Source organism: Hyaena hyaena, unplaced genomic scaffold (genome assembly GCF_003009895.1).
Source record: "Hyaena hyaena isolate Hyena2069 unplaced genomic scaffold, ASM300989v1 scaffold_34, whole genome shotgun sequence".
Lineage (NCBI taxonomy): Eukaryota > Metazoa > Chordata > Mammalia > Carnivora > Hyaenidae > Hyaena > Hyaena hyaena.
Window position 1 is genome coordinate 4,662,738 of NW_024080665.1, and position 17,060 is coordinate 4,679,797.

At 36.7% G+C, this 17,060-nt stretch overlaps 1 protein-coding gene across 6 annotated transcripts in view; it reads right to left on the minus strand.

The window, feature by feature from the left end:
* Window positions 1-17,060, minus strand: part of NARS2 (asparaginyl-tRNA synthetase 2, mitochondrial) — a 130,045-nt gene that overhangs the window by 21,071 nt on the left and 91,914 nt on the right. For all 6 annotated transcript variants that reach the window (XR_005527790.1, XM_039228760.1, XM_039228759.1 and 3 more), the window contains 5 exons: window positions 16,778-16,910; window positions 12,633-12,731; window positions 12,491-12,528; window positions 2,310-2,376; window positions 863-1,000 (listed from right to left, as the gene is read on the minus strand). Coding sequence is in view for 5 of the 6 variants with exons in the window: in XM_039228760.1 (XP_039084691.1) it covers window positions 863-1,000; window positions 2,310-2,376; window positions 12,491-12,528; window positions 12,633-12,731; window positions 16,778-16,910 (475 nt within the window). In the remaining variant the exon portion in view is untranslated. The remainder of the gene's footprint in view (window positions 1-862; window positions 1,001-2,309; window positions 2,377-12,490; window positions 12,529-12,632; window positions 12,732-16,777; window positions 16,911-17,060) is intronic.

A 17,060-nucleotide genomic window follows, 5' to 3' on the forward strand; every position in this document is an offset into this window, starting at 1 on the left:
ATCCAGAGACAAGTGAAAAGCACCAGATGGCAAAGTTTAGGTCTTGGGACCTTTTGTGAGTTAAACATATTTGTCTCCCAGACTTTTTACCATTAATGATATTAAGTATTTAACTATTCAGTAAGTATTTAAGGATTAAAATATATTCTTATTTTATAGTATGAATAATTTTGTAGGAGTGGGAAGAAGAAACAAAAAAAGAAAAAAAGGAAAAAGTAAACTAGAAGAATAAGAAAGCGATGTATGTTAAGGGTGCAAAAAAGGACAGAGCATAGGAGCGGCAAAAGCAGAGAAAGAGACAGGAACAAGACAGACAAAGAGAGATTCAGAAGAGAAGGGCCAGGAGAATGCGCCCAGCTCTCACGGATCCCTTGGGACTCAGCCTCCCAACTGCTCTGTGGCAGCCGAGCCAGAGCACTGTGCGCCTCCTGCTCAGCCAAGCAAGCTCTCTCCCTGCCTCATCACACCTCTGCTTTCCTTTCTTGCTGCATCCCGCTGCCCCTCAGTCTCCTTATCAGTATTTCACTTGACAGCAGACCTGGCATTGTTCAACAGTGCTCTGGGCCACTTCATCTCAATTACTTAAAAAACAAAAGAAAACAAAAACACATTTACATGTGCATCTGCTAACCTAAGAAGGATCCGATGTGACAGAAATGAGGAAATATGTTTATAGAACAATGAGATCTTCTTTAGGAACACTTTTTTAGAGGTGCCTTTGAGGAATTTTATTACTTTAAGAGATGTAAAGAGTGATGGCTGTAATTCTGTAAAATATACCAGAAGATAAATGAAATTAAGTCAAGGGAAAAACCCAGACTCTGAGATGACCAACCCTGATTTATTTAGTGATTTTTCTTACTGTGTGCTGAGGGCCATCTTCATTATCCCTCATGTAGAAAGGCTTGAGTGCTAATGGATAATTAATGACGAAGACTGGTATGTTGCCACAGTGTTTCACCAGGTACTTTTCATGTTCAGTTTGCAGATCAACACCCCACTGTAATGAGAAAAAAGAACTTATCAAAGGAGAAGACAGAGCTGAAATACACAATGCAGTACCCGAAAATAACCTGTATCAGTTCCAAGGGCTTCCTCTGAGGATCAGTGATGTGTAGAGCTGTCTGCTGAGGTTACACAGATAAGTGAACCAGAGAGGTGTGTTATGAGAACATCCGAAGGCTTGGAGGGATGAAAACTGAAACCAGTACATAAAGACTATACTTTCTGTCCCCCATCTTGGGGAGTGGCATTTAGTAGATGAATAGCATCTGCAAGAAAATAAAGCACACTTCTCACAGTGTGTAAAAACGGACTTCAGAATCATGGCTTTTATTAATATTGCCTAGAGCTTCTTCTATGGTTACTGTTCCTATGTCACAGGAAATTAAATGATGAAAGATAATATTCTTAATATTCTGTCTTTCTCTGGCTAGATGGCTTATCTCAGTGAATTTTTTTTAATAAAAGAGTCAATTCACATATCAGTTGCTCTGGTGAATATTTAATAACACTGTTTATCTTTTCATTCAACAAATACTAATGTGCCTATTTAAATCCCAGTACCATGCTAAATACTGAATAGAGTGGTGAGAAAAATAGAGTCCCCGACTTCAAGAAGCTTCCAGGGTAGGAGACAAATATTAAATAAAAAATTATACAAATTAACTGATTATAAATATAACAAGCATAACTACTATAACTCCTAAGAGAATCTGACTTAACTGGGGATAGAAACAGTGTATGGAATACTTTGAAGACAGAGTTATTACAGTAATTCTTAACATTATATTATTCCTGCTTGTCTGCGAATACCTTAATTATAGAAAAGAAGCTCTGGCATAGGAATAAGGACTCGCCTCTCACAATATGCGCATGCCCACTGATAAATCATGTGGCCTTTCTGAACACATTACCATTCTCTTAAAGGATTTTCATCTTCCCAAATGTGGGAAACTTCTTTAGAATCCTTTAGTCACAACAATTATAAAGGATATGATTCTACTTCAAAATTATTATTTATTCTAAATATTTCACAAGGTTAAGCAAACATCAAAAAAAGCTATCTAAAGATGAACAAATACTAAACACTGCTAGTAAAAGAAATAAGATTATTTTAAAAAATTCTTTTTTTTAAAGTAAGCTCTATGCTCAACATAGAGTTTGAACTCATGACCCTGAGATTAAGGGCTGCATGCTCTACTGACTGAGCCAGCCAGGTGTCCCAGTAGTCTTAACGATATATGATAAGGGCAAGAGCAGAGGAAGATATGTATAAATACTAATATAAAGGTAAATAAAAATACTACCTCTGGGGTGAAGGTGAAGTTCTGAGATGCCTGCTTTAAGATCTCTACTGCTTCAGTATAAGAAATGCTGGAAAGGAAAAGGATAAAAGCAGAGAAAAGTCAATACAATGGTATACTGTTAATTAGTCCATCTGAAAAACCACAAAGGTCCTACTCCCATATAATCTTTGAGATCACAAATGAGTACTAAGTGGTTATTGAGTAATCAGGAATGATTAAACTAAATCATCATTGAGTAATCAGGAATTAAAGCTGATCTAATCATAGAAGAGTCTGATCAGTATGAAGAGAAACAGTCATTCAATAATCCTATTCCTGATCTACTTGCAGTGTACACAGAGGAACTAGTCATTTAAACAAGTAAAGATTTTCTCTGAATTTATGCTATGCCAATGCCTTAATAAAAGGTATGAAATATAGAGGATGAAAGAGCAAACATTTTTCCATAGTCATCATTCATTCACTCATTCATTCATTCAATATACATTTAATGAGAACGTACTATGTGCTAGGCATTATTCTAGGCACTGGAGGAACAGTAAATAAAAACAAAGCCTTTATAGAGCAGATATTCATATGTGTATGTGCACGCGCACATGCGGGTACACGTGTGTGTGTGTGTGTGTGTGTGTGTGTGTGTGGTTTGTGGTGAGTGACGGGGATGGAGGGTGGGGAGAAAGATAAACAAACAAACAGAAAGAATATAATGCCAGGGCTCTATTGGTGCTATGAAGAAAAATAAAGCAAGGTAAGAAGACAAAGGATGTTTGGAGGTGCTATTTTATCTTATTAAACAACATTTTTTTAATGTTATCTATTTTTGAGAGAGAGAAAGAGACAGACAGAATGCGAGCAGGGGAGGGGCAGAGAGTGAAGGAGACACAGAATCTGAAGCAGGCTCCAGAGTCTGAGCTATCAGCAGAGAGCCTGATGAGGCTCAAACTCAGGAACCATGAGATCATGACCTGAGCCGAAGTTGGACACTTAACCAACTAAGCTACCCAGATGCCTCTTGGGGGAGCTATTTTAGATAAGATGGCCAAGAAAAGACTCACTGAATTGGGGACCTGCATGACATAAGGAAATGAACCATACAAATATCTGAGGGGAAGTATTCCACGCAAAAGGAACAGTAAGTACAAAGGCCTTAAGTGAAGGAACAGTTTGGCTCATTCAAGGATCAAAAAGGTCAGTGTGCCTGTAGAATACTAAACAAGGGGAGGAATGTCAGGAAATTAGATAGGAAAGATAGTCAGAGGTCAGATCTTATGGAGTCTTTCAGGCCATAGTCAGGGCTTTGTAATATATAGTAAGAACTGTAAGATTCTTTAGGAAAAAATATCATTAGTTAACCTCAGTAAGAAACTCTCAGGTCTAAAGCAAGTCAAGCCAATCATGTTTTAATTTAACTTAATAGGTAATATATGAACATAGTAAAAAAAAAAAAAATTCAGTATGTACAAAAGAATGTACATCTCCTGTTCCATAGCCACCTGGCTCCTCTCCTGACATACAAACACTTTTGCTGGTTTCTTGTGTATCTTTCCACAGGGCTTTATATATCTATAAGCAAATATTAATACACAATCTTATTTAACAGAAGGCAGCCACAGTATACATGCCATAACACTCTTTTTTTTCTCAATCATATACCATGCAGATCTTTCCACATCTGTATATAAAGAAAGAGCTTCTTCATTTTTTAGAATTATTACATAATATTCCATTTTGTGGCTGTATCCCAGTTCATTTAGCTACTAATCTATTGATGGACATTTCAGCTGTTCCTAATCTTTTGCTATTAGAAATCATGAGCACATACATCAATTACAAATGATTCTACATTAATTCTATATTAATTTTGCATATGGAAAAAATGGAATTGTTGGATCAAAGTGTATTTACATTTACAGTTTTTATATATTTTGATACTCCCCAAGATACTGCTTCCCCTTTATAGTGTTCTACCAATTTAGGCCTAACTAATAAACAAAAATGTCAGTTTCCCTATGCCGTTTGTAACAGTACTTTGGACAATTAAAAACAAAATTCTACAGGGGCGCCTAGGTGGCTCAGTCGGTTGGGCATCTGACTTCGGCTCAGGTCATGATCTCACCGCTTGTGGGTTCGAGTCCCACGTTGGGCTCTGTGCTGACAGCTAGCTCAGAGCCTGAATCCTGCTTCAGATTCTATGTCTCCCTCTCTCTCTGACCCTCCCCTGCTCATGCTGTCTCTGTCTCTCAGTAATAAATAAAACATTAAAAAAAAATTAAAAAAACCAAAAAACCAAAATTCTACAATAAGACATCACAAAACCTCTCCCCAAACCCCAAGACAAACCAAACAAAACCCCCAAATCCACAAATTTTATGAAGGACCTTGAGGTCAAAAAGTAACTTACTCAACACAAACTTACTCACTGAACGAAAAATGAAGATCATACCTCTCTAGTAACTAACTAGAAAGAGTTGTGTATAGAGCACAAATAAAGCTTCCAAAGCTGTTTTGAGTGATTTTTCCAAGATGAAAACTTCATTCAAGTTAAAATCTAGTATTACATAATAAGTAATGTCTAAGGTGAAAATGGCGATGGTGTTGGTGGTAGTAATAATTTTTAAACGAGTATTTTACAGAAGGGAAAGAGAAGGTTAGAGGAGACAGTAACTTGCCAAAAATCACCCATGCAAATAAGTAGTAAGGCTAATGTGCTGACTCCAGAGCCTAAACTTGTAACTGCTAAGATAATGCCTAAAACACTGGGGAGTTTAATTATGCTCAATCAAAACAAACACCATGGGCTCGGAGTTCTCCCTCTGACTCTACCACTTACTGGCTACTATGTAAATTGCTTTACCTTAATGAAAACATTTTATACATTTTTGTAATGTTGTATACAACCAGTAAAAACATTAAATATTTGTACTTATAAAATAAGGGTATTGGACTAGATTGTCTAAAATTCTTTCCTGCTTAGACATTCTCCTCTATTCCACCAATTACTTGAGATGATCTACTCCTTATACTGAGAAATAAAAAAGCAGTCCAATGGGAAGCACCGGGATTTGGTGCCAGTGCTATGTTACTGCTACCTTACTTCACAAAATGACTCTATGTGTAAGTATCTCTATTCTGGATCTTCTGCCCCAATCCCCCCACACCTTAAGCTGAGGCACAGCTTTTCAGTTCAAATTACAGTTCTGACACTGGATATCCTTAATGGCTTTTATCAACTCTCTCTAGTAATTTTTTTTGTATACAGAGAATAATATTTCTTCTTCCCAAAAGCTATTTCTAAAGTACTTTGAGGAAAGAAGGAACAGACACACTGATATTGTATGATGCAGTATCAAACTACCTTCATATTTAAAGTTTTTATTGATGAATGAAGAAAATTATTCTGAAGCTGTTGGGAATAAAACTGCTAAGAGAAAATTATTAGCATTCTTTGACTCAAATTCACAGATAACGAAGAGCAAAAGATGGTAAGTACTATATATTTAAAAATCCTTATTGCTATGAACGAAGCTTAAAATAAATGAATTCTATTTCTTCTTGGTAAAGGCTAAATTCAATTACTACACAAGACCTTTAAATAATGTATCTTCTTTTTTTTAATTTTTATATGTTTTTTTTAATGGTTTTTATTTATTTCTAGGAGAGAGAGAGAGACAGCGTGAGCAGGGGAGGGTCAGAGAGAGAGGGAGTCACAGACTCTGAAACAGGCTCCAGGCTCTGAGCTGGCAGTCAGCACAGAGCCCGACGCGGGGCTCGAACCCACAAACCGCGAGATCATGACCTAAGCAAAAGTCGGACGCTTAACCGACAAAGCCACCCAGGCGCCCCTAAATAATGTATCTTCTTAGAAAACAACTCTAACAAGTAACCAAAAATACAATGAAATCGATTTATGCATAAGAACACAAGTCACACGGTATTTTGTGTGTGTGTGCGTGCGCGCGCGCGCACGCGCGTGTGCGTGCATGAGTATGTGTACTTTGGGGAGTGTCTTGATTCTAATTCATCATGCTTAGGTCTACTCTCATGTCCTTTCATGGCTGTTAAAATCCCTGGTTTCAAAGGCTAGCAACATCCCCTACATTTAGCATACACTCCACCTTGAGAAACCTCTACATCATGTCATTTATGTATACCCCTCTGGTGTTCAGTTTTCTTTTCATTTCTAGCTCCTGGAACTTCTCTTACTTTCTAGTGAACCCAATAATGTCTTAACAATTTTTTAAATAAATTTTAATAAGCACTTTTAGATGTTTTGTACCAGGAGTTATTATTTACATTATCTAGTCTAGCACACTGTTTAAGCAGTATGGTAATTTGATCCTTTAAACAATATGATAGACAAGTTACTAATTTTTTTTTTTTATAAGTTTATCTATTTATTTTGAGAAAGAGAGAGGGTGAGTGAGGGAGCAGAGAAAGAATCCCTAGCAGGTCCCATAGTGTCAGCACGGAGACTGAGGTGGGGCTTGAACCCAAGAACTGTGAGATCACAGCTAAAACCAAGAGTTGGATGCTCCACGGACTGAGCCACCCAGGTACATTGACAAGTTATTACTTTACAGAAGAGGGAACGGAAGTTCAAAAAGGTTAAAGATTTACTATTAATCAAATTCATAGCTGTAATTAAATAATCATTCATGCAAATAGTTAATCATTCATCATTTTCTCTAGATTTTAAATTCTCTAAAAGGACCAATCGTTGCCTGTATTCACTACTGAATCATTACTGACTAGCAAAGTGCCTAACTCATAGCAGGCAGCCAATAAATATTTGTTGAAAAATACTAACACATTCACTAATGGCTGATAACAAGTATAGCCAGAATTAGAATCCAGGTCCTCTGAGCCATAGAGCTTATTGCGTTCACAGCCCAGAGTAAACAGTGATATGTGTTAACAAGAAAAAAACCTCAGGGAGAGGACCCTAGCCTAAAAAAGAATATTCTCAACCTCACTGCTGCTCAAATGCCATTTACTCATTCATTCAGTTATTCAATATTTACTGAGTTCCTGTTAGAGGCACTAAGCAAGCGGGGGTGGGAGGGGGGTGTTGTAACAGTAAATAAAATCAACAAGCCCCTGATCACATGGAGGTGAAAACACTACACAAATCATCACAGGTATATACATTTTAACCACAACCATGATTTGTGCTGTGGAATGGATGATGCTGGCAATGACTGATGTGACATAGCCCATGAGGTCATTTCCCAACCTCAGTATTTTACAGATCTGGACCCCAAAGCACAAGTTAAGTGATACGCGAGGATCATAAGGACAGCAGGGAACTACAGCTCCTCTAGCATTAATTCCAGTGCCTTTCGAATAACATGAAGCCCTGTGGTTGAAAGCATGAGCTCTGAAATCAGGCGAGTGAGTTTGAATCCCCATTTCATCTTCTACTTGCCGAATCTCTTTGAGTGGATTCTTCATCTACAGAATGGCAATAATAACTACTCACAGAGTTGGTGTGAAGATAAAATGAACTACTAATGTATGTAAAGTTTATCACTGTCTGGCACACAGCAAATAGTCAATAAAAGGTGGATTTTTTTTTTCTATCTTAGATCTTATTTAGTAGATGTCTCCCTGGTTTTCTGTCCCCAGCACAGATTCCTTAGGATGCCCAAATTAATTCTTTCCTACCTGCTTACTTACTACTTTTATCAATATATAAAGTTCAGAAGTCTTCAGTAAACTCCAGATCTGTACACTGAAACTGCCTATGCAACATCTACAACTGGATGTCTGAAAAGAATCTCAATTTTTTTTTAATGTTTTTTTAAATTTATTTCTGAGAGAGTGAGAGAGAGAGAGAGAGAGAGGGAGAAGAATCTCAATCTTAACATGACACCTGATGATGATGATGATCCTGATATCTCCTCCCAACTTCCCCCAAGGGGGATACAACTTTCCCAGTCTCAGTTAATGGCAACTCCATTTTACAAGTGTTTAAGATAAAAGGCTTGAAGTCACTCTTGACTTTTTTTCTGTCTCCCAAATACTCTCAGCACATCCCGTTTGCTCTTTTAAAATATATTTATTTCTTTAAAAATTTTTTTAATGTTTATTTATTTTTGAGAGAGAGAGAGAGAGACAGAGCACGAGCAGGGGAGGGACAGAGAGAGGGAGACACAGAATCTGAAGCAGCTCTAGGCTCTGAGCTGTCAGCACAGAGCCCGATGCAGGACTCAAATTCACTAACTGTGAGATCATGATCTGAGCTGAAGTCAAAAGCTTAACCGACAGAGCCACCCAGGCACCCCTCGTTTGCTCTATCTTTAAAATATATCTTGACTAGAACAACTTCTCTCTACCTCCACTGCTACCATTCTGGCCTATAATGGTTATTTTATGTGTCAACTTGGCTGAGCAATGGTACTCAGATATTTGGTCAAACATTATTCAGGATATTTCTGTGAAGGTGTTTTTGGGTGAGATTAACATTTAAATCAGTGGACTCTGAGTAAAGGAGAATACCCTCCACAGTGTGGGTGAGCCACATCCAATTAGATGGAGGCTTCAATAGCAAAATGACTGGCCTCTTCCAAGAAAGAGGGAATTCTGCCAGCAGAATGCCCTTGGACTCCAGCTCTAACTCTTCCCTGAGTCTGTAGCTTGCTGAACTACTCCAACAAATGTTGAACTCATCAAGCATCTACACTGTATGAGATGATTCCTTAAAAATAAATCTTTACATATATACATCATGTTGGTTTTGTTTCTCTGTATAATACATGGTCCAAACCATCATTTACTCTCATCCAGATGACTCTAATAATCTTCTAGTTGGTTTTCTGCCCTCACTCTTATGTTGGTTCTCACTCTAAAGCCTGTTCTTGCCCAGTAGCCAGAGTGATCCTATTAAATCCAGCTCAGATCTTATCAGAGCCCTTCAACGGTTTCCTGACCTTACTCAAGCAAAAACCCGAACTCTTTACAGTGACCTAAAATGCTGTACATGATTTTTCCACCTCCCACCACCTTTCTTTGTCTTCTATTATCCTTTTCCCATATCCACTCCTCACTATTACTTGAACAAACCAGGTATGCCTCAACCTCAGGGCCTTTGTACTTCCTAATCTCTCTGCCTAGAATATTCTTTCCCCACATATCCATATAGCTTGTTCTCTTTCTTTCTTTAACTCTTTACTCAAAAATCATCTCAGTGAGATCTTTTCTGTCATACTAAGTATAACTTCTATCTCTTCACTCTTTTGTCTTCTTTCTCTTCTCTGGGTTTCTTCCCCCTTAGTACTACTCAATCTCACAGACTGTATGTTTTACTTATTTATCTTGTTTCCTGTTTCTTATCACCTCCCCAGAAATGTAAGCTCACTGAAGGCAGGGAATTTTATCTGTTTGGTTCACTGATTTAAGACAGTTGTTTTAGATTTTAGAACGAGCCTGGTACATTGTAAATATTCAATACACTTTTTTTCCCCCTTCTGTCAAGTTTTCATTTATATTCCAGTTAGTTAACATACTCAATATACACTTAAGTGAAAGGAAAAAACCTCAAAAGCCTTTAGTTGTACTCCACTGCCTTTCGATTCTCTATCATAGGGCTCCTATTTCCTCTTTTTCTGATCTCACATCTGTTGCGTTGCTATTCATTCAGGCTCAACGACTCATCACTTTTAACTTGTAGCCTGAAGGTCTACACTGATATCTGAAATTCTCAGTTCAGTCAAGTCTGCCAAGTTGTTATTACCATCCTCCTGGACAGGTTGAATTCTTTATTCTTTTAGAACAAAAACTTCCTAAACCTAATGATAGCAAGTGAAGAATGATACCAACTTACATTCAGAAACAATTTTCTATTCTTCTGAGTATCAAACTTACCTCCTATACACACTGTAAATACACTGAATACTGAGTCTTATATAAATTATTTGTACTATTTATGAAGAGATTGCTTATTGTTCTTTTTCCACATCAAGTATGTATTTTATAAACTGTATAATGGAATAACCTATCTGATTAGTATGGTTAGTGGAATACACAGTCCGATATCAAGTGCTACTTGTATAGGACTGTAGTGGAAATGAAGCAAAAATGTATGTGTTAAAACATAGGTCTTTAGGTTTAAAAAAGTGGCTAAAAAACAGGTTTAAAATATATTATCAGATTAGAGCAACTGAAGGTAAATAAAAAGAAGACTGAAATAGTAAAACTGATGGGTAGACATTACATGTATGTATTTTAGAAGTTGGTCTTTTAGATGACACAATTGGAAAGATAGTCCATGTTCATAGATTAGAAAAACAAATATTGTTAAAATGTCTATACTACCCAAAGCAATCTACAATTTTAATTCAATCCCTATTAAAATACCAATAGCATTTTCTTATAGGACTAGGACTAGAACAAACAACTCTAAAATTTGTACAGAACCACAAAAGCCCCCAAATAGCCAAAGCCATCCTGAAAAAGAGGAACAAAACTGGAGTATCACAATCCTAGATTTCAAGATGTACTACAAAGCTGCAGTAATCAAAATATATGGTACTGGCACAAAAATAGACAGATAGATCAATGGAACAGAATAGAGGGCCCAGAGATAAACATATAATTGCATGGTCAAATCATCTTTGGCAAAGGAGGCAAGAAAATCCAACGGAAAAAAGGCAGTCTCTTCAACAAATGGTGTTGGGAAAGTGGACACCTACATGCAAAAGAATTAAACAGGACCACATTCTTATACCATACACACAAAAAAATCAAGATAGATTAAGAACCTAAATGCACGACCTGAAACTATGAAACTCCTAGAGGAGAGCACAGGCAGTAATTTCTCTGACCTCAACCACAGCAATGTTTTTTCAGATATGTCTCCTGGGGCAAGGGAAACAAAGGCAAAAATAAACTACTGAACTACACAAAAATAAAAAGCTTTGGCACAGCAAAGGAAACAATCAACAAAACTAAAGGATAATGTACTGAATAGGAGAAGATATTTGCAAATGACATATCCAATAAAGGGTTAGTATTTATAATATATAAAAAGCTGAAATAACTCAACACCCAAAAAACAAACGACCCAATTAAAAAATGGGCAGAAGACACAGACATTTCTCCAAAGAAGATACAGACAGATGGCCAACAGACACATGAAAAGATGCTCAACATCACTCATCATCAGAGAAATGCAAATTAAAACCACAATTATCACCTCACACCAGTCAGAAAGGCTAAAATCAACAACACAGGAAACAAGTGTTGGTGAGGATGAGGAAAAAAAGGAACGCTTGTGTACTGTTGGTGGGAATGCAAATGGTGCAGCCACTGTGGAAAACAGCATGGAGGCTGCTGAAAAAATTAAAACTAGAACTACCATATGATCCAGCAATTCCACTACTTGGTATTTACCCCCAAAATTCAAAAAGACTATTTTGAAACAATGTAGGCATGCTTATGTTTACTGCACCACTATTTACAATAGCCAAATTATGGAAGCATGTCCACTGATAGATGAATGGATAAAGAAGATGTGGTATCAATATACACAAAATGGAATATTATCCAGCCATAAAAAAGGAACAGACTCTTGCCATTTTCAACAACATGAATCAATCTGGAGAGTATAATAAGAGAAGTCAGAGAAAGACAAATGCCATATGATTTCACTTATATGTAGAACTTAAGAAACAAAACAAAGAAAAAAACAGACCAAAAAGTCCCCCAGATTATTAACTATAGAGAACAAACTGATGGCTACCAGAGGGGACGTGGGTGGAAGGAATGGGTGAAATAGGCGATGGGGATTAAAACTGCACTTATCATGATAAGCAATAAATAATGTATAGAATTGTTGAATCACATTGTACACCTGAATCTGATATAATACCCTATGTTAATTACATGGGAATTAAAACAAAAGCTTTTTAATTGAGCCAAATTTCGATTACTGAAGTTAGTATTAGTTTGAATTGCATCAATATGGTTAATAATTACTGTGTTCATTTATCTTGCTATGATTTGTTCATTTATTCATTCATGAAACACTGATTATCACCTAGGAACCAGACAAGAGCTATAAAAATATTTAAAAACTGGGCCTTCCTTGTGATAAGAAGATATATAAAAAAAAAGATTTAATGGAATGCGATAAATACTGTGATAAAGTATGAACAAAGTTCAGAGAAAGTATAACTACTTACATTAAAAAGTTGTTTTTTAGCATATGTTCCAATTTGTCCTTGGTAAGAAAAAAGAAAAAAATTATTAAATGCAATTATATTCATTATATGTAATTAATATATTTAAAGAGATGTATTGTACTTTATCCACAAAACTAATTACCTTTTGGCCAGGAGCTATGAATTTGTGACAGAGTTCCACATCTTCAGGACAAATGGAAAGAACTGTCATTGTTGCAGTCTTGAAGAGCCCCTCCATAACCTAAGAGAAACAACATGGAATTGCCTGACACGTCGTCTACTTTATATGAAACACCTGTTTAGGGTCCAGGCTGCTCTCCAGGTTTTAGTGGCTATCAATCCATTCGGTCTCTTACTTACTAATGTACTATACCAAGTTAGTTCAGTTTTCCAGACTGCTTTGGGGAGGCAGTGCAATTTCTTCCCGGAGTGGGAAAAAAAAAAAAAAGAAAGAAAACCATATGACTCTTCCGTTCATCGTTTAATACTTAGTATTGAAGCAGGAAGTCAAATGAACAGCCAAAACTGACATCTCTCTAAAATGCACTGTAGAATCAGGACAATGATGCTACCTAGATCACAGGATTGTTGTGATAATTAAATAAAATAATCCATGTATAAGACTTAGCTTTAGTACAGGACTCAGAGAAGCATACAACAAACATTAGTTGCTGTGAAGGGTGAGACACTTTAAAAAGTGCTTCGTTCAGTCACTGGTAAATCAAAGTGGACTTTAAAGTTAGAGGAGCAATAAGATATACCTATAAAGATTTTATATACAGAGAGATAAATCTATGTAGATTGCTTGGCTAAAGCATACAGTAAAAAGAACACAAATCATGATACAACACAAATCAGTATGTAAGAATTCATTCCACTAGGAGTATCCATAGACATCTCACAGAAAAAACTTGTTAGAAGGAAAAAAAGTGGAATGGAAGATATTTCTAATCAAAACTAAAACTTCTGGTTTGAAGTCAGTGAGATCACATTAGGCTTTCCAAATGCTGTACTCAGAAAAACGCAGACATCGATTAAGTACAGGCTGCCTCAGAGTCCAGGATCTTCCCTTCCTCTCTTGCATTCCTGGTGCACCCTATCTGGGTACCCACAGGGTGGGGCACAAGCATCTACTCAATTAACTTAATATGATCAGATACAGGAAAGTGCTTAATTACCAACGGACAGATACATTTATTTATATACATATCTTTTATATTTGTTATTTATGTATTTTGTGTGTGGTTTTTTTGTTGTTGTTGTTTTGTTTTTGGTGTAGTGTAAGGAAAAACCTGATGAAAGAAGAGCAAAAGGAGGCTAAACATCTTTTAGCTTGAGACTATATTACCTTCAATCTAGCAGTGAGATAAAGAAATCACTAAGTAACTGAATGATTTATGAAGGGTCATATACCTCAATCACTAACAAAAGCTGACACATATGGGGTGCACACAAAAACAGGCTGATTGGATACTAAGTCTGCACTAGTGAGGGGCACAATACACCTGTCTGTAAGATGAAGACTTTGATCACTGGGGTTGTTTAACTGGTGTCTTTCACATGAGCAGTAAATTTCCATTTGAAGAAGAAAATCATTGGCTTCTCTAACCTTGACTTTCAGACTATGCTCTATAAATATATTTGAAGAAAACAGAAACTTAACCGAAGGGTTAGCATAACTTTCAGATGTTTTTAAAATTATATTACTCAATGGCACAAAAACAGTAATATTTATTTGTTTATACTTCCTGAGGGGAAAATCTTTGTTATTCTGATTTAATATTTTCATCAAGATAATAATTTCCACAGAATGTAATTTATAAAAGGGAGAAAGAGAAGCAGAAGATTAATTTTGGGGGGAGCATATCTTTCTTCTGTCTTTAAGAAAAAACTTGCATTTCAATTAATTAAAAATCACTCAACAGTGTGTGCTGAATACCACTCAGTGAAGGACCAAGTAAGAATTATTTAGTTGTAGAATATATAATTATAGAGCAAAGAGTATCATGTTTAGTAAATTCTTTTTGTTTTTTATTTATTTTTTTAATGTTTATTCATTTTTTGAGAGATAGAGAGAGACAGAATGTGAGCAGGGGAAGGGCAGAGAGAGAGACACACACACAGAATCCGATGCAGGCTCAGGCTCTGAGCTGTCAGCATAGAGCCCAATGTGGGGCTCAAACTCATGAATCATGAGATAATGACTTGTGCCGAAGTCGGATGCTTAACTGACTGAGCCACCCAGGTGCCCCTGATAAATTCTAACCTAATTTATGTCTTTGGAACTTTCCTCTGATATCTGTGTTTGGGCAGTAGAGACAGAGTCAAGGCAAAAACAAGGAGTAAAGTGTGTGGTTCCCTCGCTTACAATACTTTTCATTACCTAAAACAAAAGAGTGATACAGAATAGGGTGGTGTGCTCAGATTGAAAGCTGCTTAAGGAATTTTACTGACTCCTTGTGAGCCTCACATCCTGAATCCCTACAATTTAAAGAGTTACTGGACAGTGTTACTCTTGCCATTTTTGGCCAGATAATTCTTTGTTGAGGGGAGGGACCCATACTTTTAGCATGCTGAATAGCATCCCTAGCTTTTACCCACCTAGATGCCAGGAGCAACCACTCTCCCCTTTCTTCCATCCACTTCTAGGAGAGACAACCAAAAATGTCCCTGGGGAACATTGATCTGAGAACAATCAGTGGGAGATGCTAAAGGAGTATGTAAGTGGATACTGTTACATATGGTCAAAACACCCCTCAGGACCAAGAGTTTTTTTTTTTTTTTTTTAATCCACTGGTACTATTAACTGCTGAGGTCTCATTGTTGAATTCCTCTTCAGGAACTGGCCAGGTCAAGAGTGCTATCTTATCCAAGAGTAGGTCTCTTTCCAAGACTAATCCATGTCAGGTAACAGCTTGACAGGGAAAGAACAAAGGCCCACCACCACCTTGTCTTCCTATGGGACAACTATGAAGGACCATTCCAGCTCCGAAGTTCCGCGAAGAATTAGCTAAGGTCTCTGTAAATGCATTGTAGTTTAACTTTTCCCTCTGCCCAATACAGCTTTCTTCCTTTCCATACAGATACTCTTCTCCAGAGCATTCCCCAGTAACCCCCTCAACCCCTCAAATCTGCTTTAGAGTTTGTTTACTAGGAAATCCAACCAGGACAGGATAATAAAATAGTAAGTCCATTCTATTTGATGATATGTGTGGTACTTATGTTTTAAGTGGAATTGGGTCAGAGAGATATAAAATGAATAAACATTCTGTAATTACAAATCCAAACTAAGATATTAGTGGTACTGGAGAGACAATTCATAATAACAACAGTTAATAATTTCTGGGTACAAAGTACCATGACCTATTTATTCTATGTGCCTTATATATATTATTTGTGTAATCCTCTGAACTACTGCATAAAAGAAGAACTATAACTCTCATTTTACAGATGAGGAAACTCAGGCTCAGAGAATTAAATCCTTTGTCTAAGGTCACATAGCAAGTTAAGTGGTGGAGCTAAAAATCAATTCCTGGTTCATCCAACTTCAGAGCTTATGTGCTCTATCTAGATTATGGTCATAGCCTCCCAAAGGGGCTCCCACCCCCATGTTTATCTTTTTCTAAATAATTCTTTATATTGTTACTAAAGAGATGTTTCTAAACTATGACTGATCGTGACTTTTCCCAATTGAGAACTTTCTCCTTTATCTTCTTGATTAAGGTAAAACTACTTAGCATGGCATTTACAAGGTCTTTCTTTCATGATCTGACTTTTCACCCTCTCTGTGGCCTTACCTCTTGTCCCTCCCCTCCCCAAATAGAGCTCTGATGGTTCCTGTACATGCTTGCCAATACAGCTATATAGATGTTTCTCTAACTAGAAGGATGTTTTATTTATTTGCCTAACAAATAATGAGAGCTACTATTTACTGAGCCTGCCATATGTCAGGCCCAAAACTAGGTGCTTTACATTATACAAACGTTATTTCATTTACTCCACCCAATTACCTTATGAAACAGTTACTATTATTCTCATTTTATAGTTGAGAAAGCTAAAGATCATCAAGGTTAGGTAACATCAGAACAAAGTTAATGGCAGAGCCAGGATATGAACTCAAATCTGTCTGATTATTGTACTTTAAACTAAAGGCATTTAATATTTATCAAATTTCATTCTCCATATTCTTCACTCCATGAACACCTATAATGCACAGATGTATACGGAAGCATTTTAATGTCACAGATAGCTGTTATTTAGAAAGTGTTTTAACACTTGCATACCTACCCGCATGAGATCTTGAAGACTTTCAACAAAAGAAATCTCTGCTTCTACCATATAAAATTCTGCCAGGTGTCTCCGGCTCTGAGAATTCTCTGCTCGGAATGTTGGGCCAAAGGTAAACACTTGAGTAAAAGCTCTGCAATTCAAGATTAAAAGTATAAAAATAGGATTCATGTTATTAATTTTAGGTATTTAAAACACTCAGTGTACTCTTAAAATATAAAAGGTTTTGTGCCTCTGTCTTGTCACAAATCCACACATATTAGCTGCCATATTTCTCTAATGG